At 34.0% G+C, this 21630-nt stretch overlaps 1 protein-coding gene across 1 annotated transcript; it reads left to right on the top strand.

The window, feature by feature from the left end:
• Positions 1–6830: 6830 nt before the first annotated feature.
• LOC108335292 (probable methyltransferase At1g27930) lies at positions 6831–7942 on the top strand. Its single transcript, XM_052876885.1, has one exon. It carries the CDS (start codon positions 6993–6995, stop codon positions 7836–7838), a length of 846 nt encoding a protein of 281 aa, XP_052732845.1. The 5' UTR covers positions 6831–6992; the 3' UTR covers positions 7839–7942.
• The last annotated feature ends 13688 nt before the right edge of the window (positions 7943–21630 follow it).

The raw sequence follows: 21630 nt of genomic DNA, 5'->3' as shown, positions 1-21630 counted from the left end.
CTTGATAACATTTTGACATGGACCACATGTCAAAATGTGACTGGTCCACATGGAAATGAAATTTCAAAATGAAAAGTGACGTGGAAAGAGAATTGGGGGTAGGGTTTCAAGTTGCTGGTTTCATTTTTCAAATTTTAGAATTTGAATCTGAGGCAAGGTTAGAGAGAGAAACCAATCTTAGAGAGAGAACTCGAACCCTAGAGAGAGTGTCACTTCCTCCCACTCACCACACAAGCTACGAGAGAAGGACTTCCCTCCCACCCACCCATTGCCATTGGAGTGTCGTCGCCGGAGTGCCGTCATTTACGTCTACCCACCCACCAACCCAGTTTCGTGCGTCTTGTAAGACCCGAGGAAAATGTGGTAATTAGGGAATAATGTGGTTATGAGACTTGGACATTATTATTGGTAATTGTTGTTGGATTATTTGATGTTTTTCTACAATTATGTGACTTCCATTATTATTGGTAATTAGGAAATAATGTGGTTATGAGACTTCCATTTTCGTGTGTCTTGTAAGACCCTAAGTGAGGTTTGGAACTTTGGATCCAAGACACACTCACTGTCTACCAATGTTAAGGAGAAAATAAATAAAAAAACTCAAAGTTTGCAAGTGATGGAAGAACACTTGAGAATTCTTCCAAGTCACTTGCTTAATGGCCAATTACAAAGAATTGAAATGAGGGAACAAGTACAAGGTACACAAAATGGAAAGGAAAATGTAGTAATGCAGCTTTGGCTTCTCAAAACAAAAGAACTAGGCTAGTTTAAACGAATCTCGCAGCTGCCACCGGTGAATTCTACTGCTGCACCAAGTTCACAGATTTGGAAATTCTAGCCGTGAACAAAAACTACATCAGAGTTAAATTCCATGCTTGATTCTTCACCCACTCCACTTCCTATGATGCTACCTTGGATGTATAGGAGTCTGAGCTATATTGCACCTACACAAAGAACCTTACACAGATCACAACAACACAATTTAAAGCCAGTACAACGTTGTAATGCTGCCAGAGTTTGCAATCAAAGTGACAGCAACACAAGTCCTTTTATCAAACAGGTTGTGTGCAGGATGGCCAAGAATTCCAAAATCAAGCAATTAATCGGGTAGCAAACAAGGAGGCACCTCAAGATGATCCTATGATTAGTTCTAGAGTGGATTAAGAAAGCAAGAAAAGACCAGGGGTTGAAATGGAGCTCAAATCAGGGGTGCAATGCAGATGTTACAAACTGTTTGTGAAAATGCCACAAAGACATTTGAGTTTCGTGCAGAAATCTAACTTTGGTATTTCAGTTTTCGAAATTGGTTGCACTGGTCCAGTTAGCTTCTTAATTTCATTCCAAACTCTTTTGAATGTTTTGAATTCTTTTATATGGACCTATGCTTTTGCTACAACCCTCAAACAATAACTAATTCACCGATTCAGTGTTGATAAAATCTACTGTAATAACTAATTTTGCCCAAAAATGTGCTTAAAATTGAATGAGTGGGATAGTGAAAATGCACAGAACTGTTTATGTTCGAATTAGTTTTGCATAAACATGTTTAATTGATGAATATAAACTTGTTTGAATGGTTTTTCTTGGCAGATTCAACTTACAATACAATTTGGCATATCCAGTTCATGTGCATTGCAAAATAAGCAACTCTAGTATCCAAATTTTAAGGCAGAGTTTCAAACATCTTTTGGACAATGAAAATGACTCAAGTATCAAATTGAACCGAATGAAAATGATAATACCAACAAAACTAAGAAAAGCTGGACAGAAACACAAATTCAGAGAACCTAAAAACACATCAAGTGGTGGCAGAATTAATGAAACAATGTGCATTCAAATCAGAAACAGAAAAAGGAAAACGATTACAGTGAAGGAATGAAAGCAACTAGACTTAGCTTGGGCGGAAGAACGCCATGGTTTTGAATACCACTTGATAGCTTCGTCCAGGTGCAGAAACCAACACAGACCCGCATGACTTGAATCAGTGAAAGGAAGATGAAGTCTGGCAGCGAAAATGGTGTGATCTGGTGGCTGTTTCGAATGGATGAAGTGCTTAGGTGAAGTGGATACATCTCAGACGACCTTCCATTCAAGGAAGGAAGCTATAGGGGTGAATGAAGAAGCAAATGAATGACTCTCGGTTACAGAGAACATGGCTTGAAATTGCATCAGCAAAAATTCTCATATATTTCAAAAGTGCATCATACAAGCTGATGGTGTGCATTTATAATGTGCAGAATCTATTCCTACGGTGATCTATGGGAGGCTGATAATCAGCCGTGCAATGCAGGACCAGCTGCCACGTGTTAAGGTGTGAAACAGATGAGGTATGCAGCTAGCATGTGCTGGAACCAGCTGGCGTGATTTCCCCCACGTGTTGTGATGGAAGAGCCTGAGGAGTTGAGACCGACTGAGGCAGCAGAAGTGCGATCTGGATCCTCGAAGTTTCTCCAACGAGTGAAGACGCATCGAAATAGAAAAGGAAACTCGAGATCGAAGAGGACACTAAGAGCGAACACAAGGAACCCTAGGATCTAGGGTTTAATCGGTGTAAGTTGAAGGTATGGAGGATGAAGATGGTTTGTTCGATGAGAAACCCTAGGAGGACGAAGAACACTATCTTGACTGATTAATCGGTGGAACAAGGGAATGAACGGAGGGAAAGAGGTTTAATCGGTGGAAAGTGACTTACAATCGGTGAAAATGGATGAAAAAGACAGATCTGTGGTTGGAGACAATGGAGCTCTCGAGAGCGAGTGAGACGCCTCTCTTGCTCGAGAGAGAAAACGAAGTGGTTGAATGATCAGCGAAGTGTAAAATGAGGATGTGGCGTGGGAGAACGCGTGGATGAGAAGTGCTGATGTAAGGAATGAAGACGTGGCTTGCGCGAGAAGCTAATGTGTTTGATACGCAAACGGAGCAGACCAATGAAGGAGCGTGCCGTGGAGGAGAGAGAAATTGAATGACAGCACAATGGAATTTGGAGAATGAAAGTGGAGGAATGTGCTTGGAAGGTGGCTAGAGGCGGATCTCTTTGGACTCTCTAGCTTGACTTTCAAGAGAGAATTGTGTCTGGATTTTCTCTACAGAAATCACAATTCATTATGCTCAAAAGTGAGTGATACAATGGTGGAGACGGGTATTTATAGTAACCCGTGCTCCAAGAGAAGTAGAATGCATGTACAATAAAATGTAACAAAATACAAGAGAACAATGTGGTAATTTCATGAGGCAGTATGCCATCATGTTGTCAATGTTAATGAGCATGCGAATGGTTGAGCTCTCTGGGCGCACCTTTCATGGGCTACAATGATGCTTGCATTGCCTAGCCTTCTTCATGGGTTGGTATGGTGGACTATAGTTATTGGGCTTGGGCCCGTCTATCATGGAAGGTCTTTCCATCTAAGGTTGATTGGAAGAGACTGGATGTTGGAATTGAGGCCGAACCAATATAAAAAGTTGTGTTTGTTTTCTATCCTTAAACTCTTTTATTGCATTATTTTCATTATTGTGTTATTTGTTAAAGATCATTCTAAGGATTTCCAAAAAGATAGAAAAGAAAGCATTTTTATTAAAAACCAATTCACCCCCCCTCTTAGTGTTGAGAAACAGGGCATAACATTTCTTACAACACAGAAATAATTAAATTATGACATGAAATTTAGTAAAGTAAAAGAAAAGAAAAAAAAAGGAATATTTTGGAACAAGAGTCTCTCGTCCATAACCCTAACACCCTGCCCCTCCCTTACCGCCTTCCTTTCCATCTACACCATCTGCTTCATTGCGATTCCTCCATGATCCCATATAACTACTAGAAAAACCATTCGAAGGTCCTTCATTAGGATACTTCGAAGTGGAAAATCTCACACTTTCCATCTCAGTTCGTGGCTTTCTCCAAAACCCCTTCATCTCACCTCTCTCTCCATTCTGCATATTTGAAATTCTCCAAGAGAATTTAGACCATTCCGATGACTAATTTGAGACTAGTGTGGTTCCTCTTGTTATCTTCCTATTGATTTACCCACTTCATCTTTACTACCATTGACGTCAACACCATCCTCAAATACCCCTTTCTCAATAATACCCTCTGGTTGATTCATAAATTTCTCCTCCATCTTATCTACTTTATCCACTTCCCTTTGAATTTCGTCCCTTGAGGGACTATTACTGGACTTAGCATCAATATTCAAAGCATCACTGCGATCCACTAAGCTCTTCTCTAATGAACTTTCTGATTTACCGGAATCTCCTCCAACTTCAACCTTCCCGTCATCCGACAAGCTACCACTCATATAACCCTTATGCTTCGCTGTAAATTAAAATCAAATGCAACTAAAATTAGAAACTAGAAAGCCTAACTCATTTCCAATTTCTTTCCCACTGTAAAATATAGGATCATGATACTCTATCGCAAGTAAGACGTAAACAAAAAATGATTAAAAGTACGAGATCGTTTACTAACAATGAAGTAAAATATTAAACTGCAAATTTCAACCATAATTTTGTCCAATGAGAATGTCTTAATTTTATTGAAGAAATTCGAAAACACGTCAAAATAAAAAAAATGAAAACAAAACCAATATGACAACACAAGAGAGGGGGGAAAAGCTACCTCGCAGAACCGCACCACAACCACCACATTGATAAATAGAGTAATCAACGAGTTTGGGAAGAAAGTTTTGACACTTTGGGCAACGCACCAATCGCACCTTGGTCGAGTCCTACAATAGCAAATAAAGCTCCTTTAGGCACAACACCACCGTGCGGGTTAAAATGCCACAGTCAGTGGAGTCTCTCAAGTACTCTAACATTGACCAGAAAATCTCCACTTTTCCTACAAGGGCACGCGAGTTCCGGCGTTGGAAAGGGAACTGGTTGTCGAAGAAGCAAGATAGGATACGTCGTCCGAAGACTGAGATAAGTGTCTCTAGCCACCTCAGAGAGGTCAACGTGCACAAGAAACGCCTTCATGTTATTATTTAAATCATATTTCCATGTAATAAAATGATCCACCTCAGCATATTATATTGTGCATCACGTCATTACATTTTAATGCCGTTTTTGACCACTTAATAAAAAGGACTTAATTGTTATGATTTTACAAAATTTAAGAATAATTGAGAAATAAAATGATCCACGTGAAATTCCTCAACAAATTTAAGAACCAATATTGTAAGCCACTTGAAATTGCAAAGAAAGTAGGTACCTATTTACAACAGTTTGAAAAGCAAAAATCTCAAAGTTTTGAGCGAAGGGATGCATGAGATAAAAGAGTTAACCCTAATTCAGCAATATGGCAATGTTTTGAAAACACCATTTTGGTGATAGGTGTAGGGACAAATGAGACGATAGAAAATGATGAGTAGCGAGTAAGGAACTAAAAGACCTAAACTCGCCACCATTTGAATACTTTTAATTTTAGCATCAAACTAAAGTTCTACATGATTTACAAGTTTTGATTTACAACCAGTACAAGTTTTTGCTGAACTTAATATTCTTGCTGATTTGCCTGAAATTTAAACTGATTTTAATGCTTTTGATATGTTGAAAACTAAATTCATTGAACCCATAATTGAAATTGTTGATGTCATGGCTGTGCACACTCATTTTTTATTGAACGTTTAATATTATAATAAAATTGAAATATGATAATATCGTTATACTGAATACCTTTTATCCATAATAAAATTTATTTTGGTAAAGACTTTAAAAGTGAAATAAAGAGGCCCATTGTCCCGACCGGTATCCGAAAGGATTTAATGAAGCAACAATGTCTTCTATTTTAGGTTTTGAGTCTCAATTCCTCAGACAAACAATAAAGTAAATAGTGTGCTCTTTTTTCTCTTTTAAAGATTGGCTTAGTCAAGAAACGATTCGTCCAAAATCTGGATTGGCGAATATGAGAACATTGAACCACGCAAGGAAAGTGAATGGTTTAGTTAGAAGAAACCAAAAGATTACTTACACAGCAGCTGTACGAGATCAGGCATCCTAGAACAATTGTCAAAGAATCACAAGCCTACAGAATAAAACTAGTTAAACACTCTTGAAAAATGAAAAATCATTTAAAGCAAAAATTTTATTAAATTTTCATTATCTTATAATTTTACATGTTTTTAATTTAATTTTTATTATAAATATCGTTCTATTAAACATTTAAAATATCTTTTGTGTTTGTCAAATCATTATTTACATATTTGAATCTTCAACTTCTCAATTAGTTGTTTGTAATTAAATATCTTATTACTAGTCAATACTTACAACTACTCAGTCAACTTATTCATAACACAAACAAATTTATTAAATTGACCATAAAATTAAAGATTTAAAGAAAATAAGAAAATATTTGAATATTTAATGAATCAAAATTTTATTAAAATTAATTTAAAATATTGAAATATAAAAAGTTAAAATCTTAATTAGACCTGAAATAAATAAAAAATAGTTAAATACTCCACCAGTCCTCATGAAATTCTTACAACAGCTGGCCATGATTACTGTAGCAACAAGTGGAGAAGCTGAAATATTTCCCAAACACGACACCGACTCGCATTCAAGTAGTGCCTTTCAGTTAGCATCCAACGGCTGAAAATATTTTAAATTATATTTTATTAATGTATTTAGTAAACCAATCTGATTAGAATGGGTAGGATTTGACTGAGAAAGAGAAGTGAGCACAGAGGATGATTCCCAGGGGACACCACATTTTAAATTTCAAATCTAACCCAATCCCAACAGCACACGAAGACAGAGCGCATAGTACGACGTGCAGCGGTTTTGTGTAAACCACATCCAATCCCCTTAATCTTAACATTAACATATTAATAATTAGAATAATATTAATAATAATATTGATTGACATTTATTGTCGTGCCCTCACATTTGTCACCACCAGCCACCAATATCTATCTTGACAATAAAACCCCCTCACATTTCCAATCCCATAAAACAACGACCATTTCCAAAATCTTCCTACTTCTGTCTATCAAGCAATGCAAGGGAGCGAGAGGATGAAGAACCGATGGTTCATGTGGCTATTGGGGACATTGTGCATAATCGGAGCCACACTCTTCATCGCCAGTTTCATGCAAACCTCTGAAAACAGTCTTCTATGCTCAATAACCAGAGCGCGGCAGCAGCTAACCGGACCTACCACATCGATGCAGCTCAGAGCGATACTTCACTATGCCACCTCGCAGATTGTGCCGCAACAGTCTCTTTCGGAAATCACCATCACCTTCGACGTGCTCCAGGCCCTTAATCGGCCCGCCAATTTTCTCGTCTTCGGGCTGGGCCACGACTCTCTCATGTGGGCCGGTCTCAACGCAGGTGGCACCACGCTCTTCCTCGAGGAGGACCCTAAATGGTTCCAGACCGTCCTCAAGGACGCGCCGTTCCTCCGTGCCCACACCGTCCGCTACCGGACCCAGCTCCGCGAAGCCGACCAGCTCCTCTCGTCTTACCGCTCCGAGCCCGCCTGCTCGCCGGCCACCGCCACGCTCCGCGGCAACGAGCGGTGCAAGCTGGCGCTCCAGAACCTACCGGACGAGGTGTACTCGACGGAGTGGGATCTGATCATGATTGACGCGCCGAAGGGGTACTTCGCGGAGGCGCCAGGACGCATGGCGGCGATATTCTCGGCGGCGGTGATGGCGAGGGACAGGAAGGGCTCCGGCGTGACGCACGTGTTCCTGCACGATGTGGATCGGAAGGTGGAGAAGGCTTATGCGGAGGAGTTTCTCTGCCGGAAGCAGTTGGTGAAAGGCGTTGGCAGGCTCTGGCACTTCGAGATTCCTCCCAGGGCTAATCACTCTCGTGATGACGCGCGTTTCTGTTAGGTTATTATTATTTTATTTTATTTTAACGGTGTAGGGAATACTGAAGAAAAGTGAGAGAGGACCATATCTATATGTCATTATTATAGCTTTACCATTTTAGTTTCCTTTTTGCATCTTCGTTAAATTGAACACCAAAAAAAAGGGCAGTCATTACAGGTGGACGGTGGCCATGACGAAGGCTCCGTCGCACTCTACCGACACTTCTTCACACACGAGAAACTTGTGGACTGTCCTCCATTCCTTATTCCTTTTTCGTCTGGCTTCTGTTAACACTTTATTACTCTAATTTGGATTGGATGTGGCGGTTAATGTCCGTTCTGCTTTGTCCGCACCCATCGATTTTCTCCACTTCATGTGAAATGAAATTGAGTTTAAATTAACTAGAATTTAAGTTAAATAATGTTTTGGCTAAACTTTTTTTCATTCAAAGCTGACTTAAACGGTTTAACGCATTGAAAGCCTCTTTATATGTGCCAAACTTTTTTTTACTTTACGTTATTGGTTTAATTCTACTTTGAATTTGATAGTTATGCTATGCGTATTTTTTATTTGTTATTAATGCTGTAAAAGAAAATCTAACCAAACAATCTAATACTATTTTTCATATTATTACATATTATATTCTTTTATAAAATTCATGTAAAATACTTTGTTGTCAATTTAATCATGATTTATGAATTAGCCTTAATCCATTTTTGAAAAAATTCAATTTTAAAAAGCTTTTAAGTGGGTCAAAAAATCTCAATTCCCAAATTTCCTCTTAACTAAAGTAGGTGAGTTTAATTCCATTACAAAATTTTAAATAACTTTTACAATATTATTTACATATAAATATAAAATTATATATTTTATTAGATAATTTAATATGTTATAACTTTATTATATTTAAATTAATATTTTTATATTATAATTATTATTAGATTATTAAATAAAATATACAATAATATTTCATATTTTTTGAGTTTTTATATATTAAATAAAATATACAATTTTATATTTTTATATTATACTTATTTATAACAACTTTCATGTACGAAATAATATTTCATATATATTTTTCCTATATCGTCAAATATTTATTAATTTTATTAATGGTTAATTTTTATAAAAACAGTATTAATATTATATAACTACAGTTTTGCATTGAGTAATAAAGCTTAAGAATACATTAAACTTTATTTTTTAGAATTAATTTGACATTTAAGTTAAAGTTCAAACAATAATTTTTCATTGAATTATATTTATTAATAAAATTGATCTCAAACTATAAATGGTTACGTTAAAGCTTTGTTTGATAAAGTTAATTGAAAAGGCAACTGAAAAATAATTTATAGTCATTATTAAATCAAAATTAATATTAAATAATCATATATTTTAAAAATTTGAAATTATGTATTTTTAATAATCTAACATATTAAATTGAAATTCAAATAAATATTCTTCTAAAATATAACTAAATAATTCAAACAATAAAATATTAAGTGAAAAATTAAATCAATATTTAAAGAAGGTATAACACTAAAATAATAATATGAAAATCACAATTATGGATTTGAACATTAGAGTTTTTTATTATTATTTTAAGGTATGAGATGGAAAATGTAACGTCCGACAACTCACAGAGACCATTGACTGCCCATCCCAGAATTACTCCAAGCTAAGCACGCTTAACCATGGAGTTCTTATGAGTCAGGCTACCGAAAAGCAAAATGCATTTGGTGATATGAGTAGCCAAATCAATCCCTTTAAGCTATCCTTCAACCGTATAGTTCCATACCTATACAGTCTCCAGATCCCTCTCATTCAGGTGTATGTTCGATTCGTCCATGTACCTCTTCCACCCGAAGCTGCCAAGAGCCGCTCCTTGTCTGTGCCCTCTGCACCATGCCTCTTGCACCGGCGTCACTCCCCGCCCTCGTCAGTGCCCGGATGTCATAGAAAACGTACAAATTTTGAAACATTAATCTAATTAGTTGATTGAAAAGTAATTACTTTGAAGAAAAATCTGATTATGAGAAAGAAAAATCTGATTATGAGAAAGAAAAATCTGATTATTATTTGCTTGACAAGTAATTACTTTGAAGAAAAAATGATTTAGTTGACAAGACTTTTGTGAATATTTTAACTATGCGAGGTTTTTTGGTTTACGAATTTTTCTAGCTCAATCTCTCATAAATTAGGATCGAATAAGGTAAGAGAGACCAAATTGATGGATTTATATATACGATCTCTAAAGTCTAGTTAATTTCAGAAATAAATATATCATTGAATATAAAATGTTTATGACAAAACTTTGACGAGAAAAATTTAGGAATACTTCTTAATAACCTTGTTTAGTATAAAGAAGCAGAATTCATAAAAATTAGAATTAAAGATAAAACCAGAATCAATTTAGAACATTTTTTGTGGAGACGGATTTTCATTAAATATATTACAATAAAGAAAATTTGAGGGTAATTGTCTCATATCCCTCTACCTCCCGCTGTACCAAAATTTTCCCAATTAAACTTTTTCTTGGTCCATTAAACATTCTAGCGCGGCGGCTAACAAGTTGTTTGACATGTGCAAATGTTTGACGAATGTGAGAAATTTTAATAAAATACAAGACAATTAGTCATCATGTATATGATTAGGACAATCCAAAACACAATAGTTATTTAGGTCAATTAGTCTATCCAGGGAAAAAAAACTCATACATTAAGTATAAATAATATTATTTATTACGAGATAAATTATTTATGTTTTAATTTATTGATACAATATAGAATTAATCTGGTTATATATATATATATATATATATATATATATATATATATAAATAAATAAATAAATAAAAGATCCTCTATTTATAATAGAAGAAATATATGTTTAGTCCAAAATAGAAATAAAAAATAATAATAAACTAACTAAGATAAAATATAAAGATAATATATTTTACACTTTTCCTCAAGTTAGTGTATACAAATGGTAAGTACTAAGTTCGTTACAAATATAATTAATTGTTGGTCTGTGTAAAGATTTAGTAAAAATATGTGCTAAGTGATCACTTAAATTAAAGAACTTAGTCTTGATATCATACAATTTTCTCTTGAATGAAATGATAGTCAATCTCAATATGTTTGGTCCTTTCATGAAAGACATAATTAGAACTAATATGAAAAGTATACTGATTGTCACATATAAGCGTCATTTGAGTGATATCTTCAAATTGTAATTCTGTAAGAAATTGCTTAAGGCAAACAAGTTCACAAGTTGCTGAGGCCATAGTTGTAACGCCCCAATTTAGGGTGTCACGAATCATATTTAGAGTAAGATGTTTCAAAATCCTCTTAACACGAAAAACTGTGTCAATTAAAAATTTTGACATTTAAATCTTGCAGAATTTAAATAAAGTTCTAACTTCACCAAAAATATAATCCAATTACAAAATTCCAAAATTAATAAAATAAATTAAGAAATAAAATTAATCCAATTACATTATTTATGAAATTTTATAACTCAAAACTTTAAATAAAAGGTTGCTCCCCTTTCTCCAGTCTCTATCTTGCATCTAGAGGATCTGCTACATTTCCTGCTCCCATATAACCAATGGTCATACTATCATCGCAAGACAAACACACAACCACAAGCACAAACAAATATGGGTAAACTACCATAACACAACCAGTAACAATAAAATATGTACATGACAAGTAAGCACAACTTAATAACAATCATTCATCTAGAGTGCTACCCTAACTCACATAATTGTTCTATACCATGGGCATAATCAACATCCTCATTAACTATAACGTGACTATACCCTCCACGTTATTCTTATCAACATCATTTCCAATCACATTGTCACCATGAATCAACATCACATGTACCTCCATCAGAACTAACCTCATCATGAATCCTTCATAATGAATAAAACCATGAGCCTCCACAATACCATAAATCTATAGTGAAAAGAATCAGCCACACTCATGTACCCTACCTCACAAACCTGTAGCCTCTCATATAGGTCCCATGTAGCCTCCTACAGGTCTGCTCGAGTAGTCCCGCCATCTTGGCTAAGGAACATGTTTCCTGCCACACAAGGACAAGACAAACACCATCACCCCGATACAAATGAGGTTCAATACCCTAGCACCCCCTTTTCGCACATAATGCCAAAGGGAGTCGCTATCTCGTATCAGACGATTGATAGTCTCAAGCTTTAATAGGTACAACAAATGGACCTATCCTCCACTCTTATGCTCATCAACCTCACACTCAAGTACATCCCAACACTCACTCGTTCTAATCATCAGTCAAGGTTCATCATATTCCTAAACACAACAACTATTATCATTCTCTACTTAATCTTATTCATTCATCAATATCTAAAGTCTCATTCAAAACACAATATTCTCAATATGAACTTCTCACGAGTTCCACAAACAATAAATAAATAAATATCATTCAATACCAATAAAAAAATAATAAATCATTTATTATTTTAATTAATAATTATATCCTCATTATTTTCCTTTTTTATCAAACCAAAATTAGTAAATATTTTAATATTCTAATTAATGATGGTATTCTCATCTATTTTTCGTTTCAATCGATCTAACTTTTATTTCCCATAAATTTAAATTTTTAATTTCCTTTTTAATTACTTGTATTTCCAATTTCCTTTCCAATTAAATTTAATTTCTCAATCTTTTAACTTTCCCGTGTTTATTTTCAATTCTCTTGCTTTATTAGTAACCATTTTAAAATTGTCCAACAATGGTCTTTACGGCCCAATCAGTTAGCCAAACCCAAATTTGCCGGCCCATCCTAAAATGATCAGTCCAAACTAGAAACCCAATGCTGACCTACATGCCCAATTTTGGCCCATCATTGATTGCCACTGCAACCCCTAGTCGTAACCACCACGATGCCACTCGCACAACTTCAACCACCACCACCACGGATCATAGAACCATGAATCAAGGAAACCCAAACACGCAATAAAAAATTCACACAGAAAAAAACCCAACCCTAATTGCGATATGCAACTCCACAAATCAGAACACAATAACAGGAAATCAAAGCCCTAATTGAATTCGAATGAACCCTACATCTCAAATTAGAAGAAATAAGATAATCATAACAGAAACCTCCAAAAACTGATGGACAACCAAAACCGTAAATTGTACAATTAGAACCCCCAAATCACAGTGCCATTTTTTACACTGTCGTTGTTGGATACTCAACCCTTCATCATCGTTGTTGTCGATGTCATCTTCTCTCGCCACCGTGACGCCCTTTGCACATCGCGATTTACTTTGAAGAAGGAAAGCTTCCGCGATCCCACCACCACGAGAATGCCTTTTACAACGCTAGAAAAAGAAAATCCTTCTTGCAATGCTTGAACTAACAAGAATGAAAAAGAGGAAAAAGGTGAAGAAGAGAGTGGTGCTACCTCCTCTTGCATCGCGAGCCAAAAAAGAAAGGGGAAAGAAGAAGGTCTACCCATGCAACGAAGGACCCTAGGAGTCCATCGTGAGCCGTCATTGAAGGTGAGAACACACCTGAGTCACGGTTTCGCAGTGCCACCATTCTTGTCACCGTGAGGTCATTACCTTTGCTCGAAATGCAGAACATTCTCACCTCGAAGACTGTGTGGTCTATTAGAAGAAAAACAAAGAAAAGGAAGAAGTTGGCTACCGTTAACTAGCACATAGAAGAGAATGAGGAAGAGTTTCCCCTTGCACGACGCTAAAGCAGGGTTTTCTTGGTTAAAAAAAATGTTTTGGACCTTTCTTTAAGGTCTCTAATACAAAAACCCTTAGTGATGTTTTATATGTGTGAGATGTTAGTGATGACATCAAGGGTTAGAGATCAAGGATCGAGAATTGAAGTCAAAAGATCGTGTATTGAGAATTGAGTAATTCATTATAATTGAATTGTTTATGATAAAGGATTATGAATCATATTGTTGTGTATGAGGTGTTTGATTACTGTTGATATAATCGGCATGTTATATCTTATTGTTATGATTGTTTTATCGATAACTTACCCCATACATTTTTGTGTGTTTGTGAATGATATTATCGGTGATGATCGTATAATTGTTATACGTGAGCAAATGATATTGCAGGTATTCCAGAGGCATGATAGATTCGTGAGATGACGGCGTAATGATTTGAGTTTCTTTAAAAAGTTCTTTTGACATAGACTTTAGAAACAATGTAATTGTAGTTGTTTTATTTCCTTAGTCATTTTAATTACTTTTGAAATAATGTAATTGGACAAGACTTTTGAAACTATTATGTTTTGAATAAATAATGCATGTTGAAAGGTTAAGGTTGTAAAAAATATGTTTTTACATTATGATAAAGTTTTGAAAATTTATTGGTTTTTGCAAACCTGTGACATCTTAAAATTTGGGGCGTTACAGGGAAGATACGTAAAAAATGGTTGTTGCTCATATTTAAAAAAAAGATGTTCTATGATATAGATCATTTAGTTGACATATAATTAACCTACTTATATCAGGTGTAGTAGGAGGTGTGAGAATTTGTTGTTGATAACCATATAAATTATGTGGTTGTTGTGGATAATAATCATAATTCATTTGAAAATCATATTATTGATTATTTTCATATGAAAATTATTTTGTACTTTTGAAATAGGTTTTTTGAAAAAAAAAGTTGAAACCTTATTGAGTAGATTTTTAAGAATAAGAGTTGTGTCTTAATGACAGTTTAAGTATCTTATCTTTCCTTAATCAAAGTACTCCCCAACTAGTTTCACAAATTTCTCAACAAACTTCTTCAAACAAAAATCATGATAAAATAATAAATTTACCAAATTAAAATAACTAAATAAAATAAAATAAATGTTAGGAAGAAAGAAAAAAGAAAATGTCAGTGATAAAAATAAAATAAAATTAAAATAACAAAAGAAAGTAAGAATCAAATTGATAAAAACTTTAACTATGTTCTTCGACAAAGATGTCAAATTTGATAACGTTGTTGTTGACGTGATCAAATTAATATTACTAAATTATAACAACTTTAGTATTGTTAAGATAGTAGCCAACAAATTAAAAAGGATAAAGTCGACTTTAAGTCATCTCCCCCAAAAACACGAAATTGATTCCTAACAAAATAGTTCTTATAAAATCTGTTAGTGAAATATAACAAAAATAATACAAGATAAATATAAAATAAAAAAGTTAAATAATAAAATAATGAAAGATATAAATAAATAAAATTGAAAAAAGATAAAAGAGATAAAAAAAAACTAATAATAAAATAGGTTGATTGTATTACCTTCCTAAATTTGTTGGCATTCTCATTATCAACCAAATTACATTCTCAATTAAAAGGAAAAACTTTGTAGATTAATCATAGTAAATTTAATCAAAGTACATGATTAATTCTGATTAAAGTTTTCATCTTTAATAAATGTACATTCTCTATTATTGGCAAAAACTTATTTAATCACATGAAAGTTTCTAAATTTAATCAAAGTACATTCCCAATTAAAATTATAAACTCTTGGGCTCATATGATTTATATGTTATCTATATTTAATATCGTGCTAATTTGCTACAATGTAAAAATCATTACTTAAAAATATATCATAGCAAAAGTTAAAAAAAAAAACAAAAAACTGTATTCATCTAACCTTAGAATCTAATTAAGAAATTACAACATAATCAATTCTAGAGATTTACCATTCCATGAAAGGTAAAAATAACAAAAATAGAAGACGAGAGGGAGAAGGACATGTAATAAGAGGGATAGGTCAAAATGCAGTCTCCCAAAAGGTTCCCAAGTTCCCATAATGTGTTTTCTTAAGTATCTTTGTATAGAAATTTGATTGAGCTTTTACGTTGCTTTAATATTCTTTGTGATAATGTAATTTCCTTTAATTATATTCTAAATAATTCAATATCTTAAAGATATATTTGATTGCTTTCCGAATCTAAAAAGATGTAAGAAGTTCTTGTCAAATTAAAAAAGATTTGAAAAATATTATCTTTTGACATTTATTGATATAATTAAATAAGATAATTATTTTAAAATATGAAATACAATTTGTCATCAATTATCAAAGCCATTTTTGAAGAAAAAACAAATAAAACCACAAGATCCAATTTTTGTTGCTTGTTCTCTCATCTTGACTTAGCCAAATTTCTTCACTTTTTCATGTTTTTCTTGCTTTCTTCATGTAATGTTTGGCTTGGATTTTTGTGGTTTTGTTTATTTTCTATTCTTGGATTCATCTTTAAGATTTCATGAAACTTTAATCAATTTATTTCCACACCTTTATGAGCTCAACTCAGCTGTAGCTGCAACATTTATGCAACTCAAAAGGTATTTTTAACATGTTTTTGTATCTCATGCTCAATAAAGCCAATTATAACAAATCATAGTTAAAACAATCTTTTAAAGCACAAAACGAATTATGAATACAAAATTAAAAGCTAAATTAGGGAATAAAATGCACTCATCAGCTAGCTATATTGATGACATGTGTTTGTGCTCCAAATCACCAGGAGGGGGGAAGTCCACCTACAAAGACTCTGACGCTCAAGTTAGTAAGTGATTTATATTAGTAAAAGTGATTATGAGATTAGGTGTACTCCTTGTAATGATATGTATTTTAACCTCTTTAGGCCTACGAGTAACAAGTTAATGTGTTATGGTATTATTAATGGATTCTATTTATATCACAAATAATATCATATATCTCATAAATATTCTTTTTCCCTTGTCTTAAAAAGGTTAAGATACCACATGGATCTCACACTAGATCCTTTGCTTATTAGGTACTTTTAAGGCCTTCCAAAAAATAATAACATTGTAAATATATGTTGGGTAGGTATATAAGATTAATATTCAACTTAGTCGTGTATCTTACTTTTGAGGTACTTTTCATGACACAAACTTCTTCCCGTATTCCATGTATGAAGTTTATATCAAGTTGACAATCTTCCTTGTTGTGTTCCTTGTTAAAGCATTGTCTTGGCAAACTCTAGTAGCGGATAATTCCCTTTTCCGTAAGGATAATTTATGGCTGTTGATATTAGTACCACTTGAATTATCAACTACGTAGTGCATATAAGTTTTCTAAAGGGAATATTCTGGAAAGTTTACAAATTAGACTTCCAGAAAAGAGAGATGAATCACAATCCTACCCAGAAACCAAATGGATACTTGATACATTTCAATGAGTTAAAATCATTCTCAAATCAATCAATTAAAGTGTTCTTCAAGAACACTTTAATTGATTTTGATAAGGTTTTAGCTTATTAAAATATATGAGAACCAAACAATTCCATAAAATAAATTTAAGTACAATTGAGACACTAAACCCTATTCATCTAGTATTAATCTTCAAGTTATTGCTCTTGGGTTCATCAAATCATATCTTCATGGATGCTTTTAGATAACAATCTACCCTTGATTTGATGAAGACAACATTCCCTACACATAGAAGAAAAAAGCAAAAATATTATATGCAACAATTTGATATATGTAACAGTCTTTTCAAGATGTTATGTGTAGTTTATAAAACGTGCATTACTTACGAAAAATCCAAACTCTGATACCATTGTTAAAAAGTGAATTAATAAAATTTTTATTAAGTTATCTCGAACAAAAACGTACCAAGCGGAAAATTACATTATTTCGATTTGAAAAACAAAATAATATCCCAAAACATTACATTAAAATAATTATTCTCTTAAAACATAGTTCAAAAATCCCCTATCCAAACATGTCTGCTCTCTCTAATCAGAACCAACAACATATGTAATATCATCTGCTCCTGCATAACAACACAAGTTATATGAACATCATATAACATAACAATGTCAAATAATTTACAATAATCATACTCATCCACTTTATACAAAAACTCATTACAATAATTGAGTTCACACCACAAATGTGCTACAAGATCCACATCACCTCCAAGTGATACCAAACCATATGTCATTCTCTCATACCCTATCGTACACAACTTATTTACCAAAATAAGGTAGTTCGAGTTATCCTGTCTTCACATCAAGGACCTGCCTCCTCACTCCTCAAGGACTTACGAGTAAAAACTTTGATGCATCACACACTGAGAACTATACTCAGCAACGAGCCGAAATGTATAAGCGAAACATATTTCCCTTCTCCACTACTTCACACAGGCAAAACGGTGCAACACTTGAACCTCTCCTCTTCGAATGCTTCACACATGCACAAAGAATCCATTTCCACTACTTCAACAAGCAAAAGGAACAAACCTCAACTTTACAATGTATGATAAGCAGACATGTCAATCAAAATGTCTTTTGATCTTCATACTTAATAGACAACATCACAACCATACTCTAACACAAGATTGTAATCACCACAACAACTCAGTTAGACACACTCATAGCCGGAAAAACATGCACACAACTCGGCCAACACACAATAAGCTTGGAAATCACAAAAACGCAACTCGACACTCAAACAAACAACTTAGCATACACAAGAAACAACTCGGCAACCTCAATCAACAGCTTAGCCAAGGTAAAATACCCAAGACAAACCTCCACAACACCCAAACCAAGTTCCAAAATCTCCAAATTGAGATCTCAAAACAACCAAGCCAAACCACCTGACCAAACTGTCCAACTTGCCAACCAACTCAATTACCCAACCCGACCATCCAACCCGACTACCCAGCCTAGCCAACCAACCGGCTACCCCACCTGGCCAACCAGCCTACTCGGCCTAACACTCCGACTAATGATGAATCATTATTTTGTCCTATTCACATAGCTTTCTACACTGAATTTAATTAGTGAATTGTGGTTAACTGTCAATTATTCTCGCAATTTTGTTATTTGAGCTTAATTTTACTTGCAATTCATATTTTAATTAATTTGAATGAATTGAGCTTAATTATTCCCATTATTATTTTCAGGGCAATTTTAGGAATTATATTTTTGGACATAAAAATAGTTTCCACGTCATCTACCACTTTCCACATCAACATTTATTTTTTTTATAGTTTTAATGTATTTTGGACCATATTTTAGACTTTGGGCCCTTATAGGTCAGATTTAGGAAAAGCCCAAAATGGGGACAGACTTGAAAACTAGGGTTCAGTGCCCACACACTAATTATATTCCACTTACTTATTCTATTTTCGTTGGTGGTTGATAAATCATTATTTTGTACTATTCACTTAGCTTTCTGCACCAAATTATATTAGTGAATTATGTTTAATTCTCCATTATTGTCTCATTTTCACTAATTGGGCTTAATTTGATCAGTAATTCATATTTTTAATTAATTTGGATTATTTGAATCTAATTATTCTAATTATTAATTGCAAGACAATTTTGGAATTATGGTTAGGACTTGCTGCAACACCATTTAATTTCGTTTCGTAATTTTATTTATGCTAGTTTTGGGCTAGATTTGACTTTTGGGCCTATTTTTGGTGAATATTTTGTAAGAAGCCCATATAGAGGGCATTTTCATCTTTTGCCCTTTTAAAACCCCAAATCAGATTTGGGAAAGCTCCCCTCCATTCATTTTACGTTTTTCTTCTTAGGGTTCCTAGCATTGGGCGTTTTTCACCCCGCCCCTTGTGGGGGTTTTAGGTTTTCTTTCGTTCTCCTTTTTCTTGTATTGAATGAATTCTGTTTTCAATTTGATTTTCAATTTCGTCTCTTTCTTCTATTTACGTTTCCAATTTCGTGTTTCCCTCTTGCATTTCTATTCATTTATGTTTTCGAAGTTCATTTACGTTTTCTAGTTTAATTTGCATTTTGTAGTTGCGTTTAGTTTCCAATTTTGATTCCAGAATTGTGTTTATTATTGTGCTTCGTTTGTATTTCGCTTGCTACTATTTCAGAATGAATTCACTTTCGTTTTGCTGTTGTAATTTTGATTTAATGTTAGCTTAGAGTTGCTTGGTGGGTCATTAGCGAAATTGCATTGTTTCTATGAGATTTCTAAGTTGGAAGTGTGTTTTTTTTGCTGCTTTGACTTGGCCAATATTCAATCTGTTTTGTGCTTGTGATTGGGTATACTCTTAGTTTCCTAGTTGGTGCGTAATCTTCGCTTAGTTGATGAAATTGTATCATGCAAAATTGGTTGAATATTAGCATTGCGTTCACTTAGTTCACATTTATGAAAACATGGTTAGTCTTCGCTTAGTTGGTTAACTTGTGTTTGATTAAGGGTTAGAGGAGTGAGTATTTGTTGCTAATCTGTGATTGAACGCTTCGTAATTGAGCTAGTGACCAATCGTTTTTAATTAGTGTTTGATTTCGTTCATTTTAGTTCACTAAAAATTGTCCAAAAGCCACCCCCTACCACTGTTCGATCTAATTCCTGAATCACAATTTGGTATTTGAGAGACGACTTAGGAGTCATTTCCTAGTCTATACTGCACTTAATTGGGGGATATTTTCACTTTTTCTTTGTTTCACTTTTTCTTTGCTTCACTTTTTCTTGTTTCATTTTCTTCTTTCTTTATGCTTTTCTTGGTTTAGATATTTCTAGTTTTAGGTTGTTTTTGTTCTGTTTTAAGCTTGTTTCTGTGTACAATTTTGCATGTTTCTCTTTATTCCTAGATTTTGTTTAGGCTGTAGGCTTTTCCTTCACATGAATGATACTATTGGTTTGAAATCCTTGCTTTTCTTTGCTTGGAAAGATGATTATGATGTTTGAGAGGTTGATTTGATTGTGACAAATACCCTGTGTGAGATTTGAGCCACTTTATGTTCTTTCTTATGTGTGATATATCTCTTGATTGCTTGCACATATGCCTTGGCGTGACTCTTTCTGATGATTCTTGATTAATATGCATGTTTGGAAGTGATAAAGGCAATTTTGTTCTTGAGCCTCTCTAGCCAAATAAGCCTACCTTGTTTTGATCCTTTGATAACCCCTTTGAGCTTATGCTTTCCCCTGTTCTTTTTTTTCAAGCTCATTAATTACCCTTAAGTGAAAAACCATGATCACCTTAACCTTAGGGAATTTTGGAGCTTTGGAAGTGTTTTGGGAACAAGTGTGGTCTTCTTGGGGATTTTGATGAATTGGCTAGTTGGTTCCTCTTCTTAGTTGTTTTGTAAATATGTGTGCATCTTGTCTCTTACAATTGTGTTCTAAAAAGAGAGAAAAGAAAAAAGACAAGATGAGAAAAGAAAGAAAAAATAGAGAAAAATGAGAAAAATAAAAATTTGAATAATGGAGTCAAGAAGAGGATTAAATTAGAGGTTTTGGGTGTGATTTGATTGTATTTGGACTTGTGCCCCACTGCTCCTTTATTTCTTTTTCTTTGTAGCTTCTCATCCATATGTTATCCTCCTTTGTCCTTGGCCCCATTACAACCATAAAAAGACCTTTTGATTTGAACATGCATATGTTTTTATTGTTGATATTAGAGGCTTGCCAAGTCTGTTTGTGTGTACTTTCTTGAGTGCGTTGAGTTGACATTTTTTATCCTAGATACTTGAGAGAAACAATGATAGTGCATCTGTGAGGTTCTATTGCTTTTGATTCACCTCTTGAGCTGATTGATTATTTTTCCATGTGTTGAATTTCTTGGATGATTTCCATGAGTATCTGCTTTCTCTGATTATCTGTGTGTTGGATGTTGTCTACTCCTTTTCTCTTTCCAGGATTCATGGAGGATTATGCAAATATGTTTGTTTACTTGTGTGTCTTTTTATTTTTGTTTTTGTTTCCTAAAGGTTGTGTCACACTCTTGATGTCTTTTGAATTGTTCCTTGTTTTACGTTTTGATTTTGCTCAGGAGTGCAAAA

The sequence above is a fragment of the Vigna angularis genome, chromosome 1 (assembly GCF_016808095.1).
Source record: "Vigna angularis cultivar LongXiaoDou No.4 chromosome 1, ASM1680809v1, whole genome shotgun sequence".
Lineage (NCBI taxonomy): Eukaryota > Viridiplantae > Streptophyta > Magnoliopsida > Fabales > Fabaceae > Vigna > Vigna angularis.
The sequence above is the reverse complement of the archived record's forward strand: the minus strand, read 5'-3'. Positions and strand labels throughout refer to the sequence as shown.

Excerpts from the sequence above, each read along its gene's own strand:
- LOC108335292 (XM_052876885.1), top strand. The coding sequence starts at position 6,993 with ATGCAAGGGAGCGAGAGGATGAAGAACCGATGGTTCATGTGGCTATTG.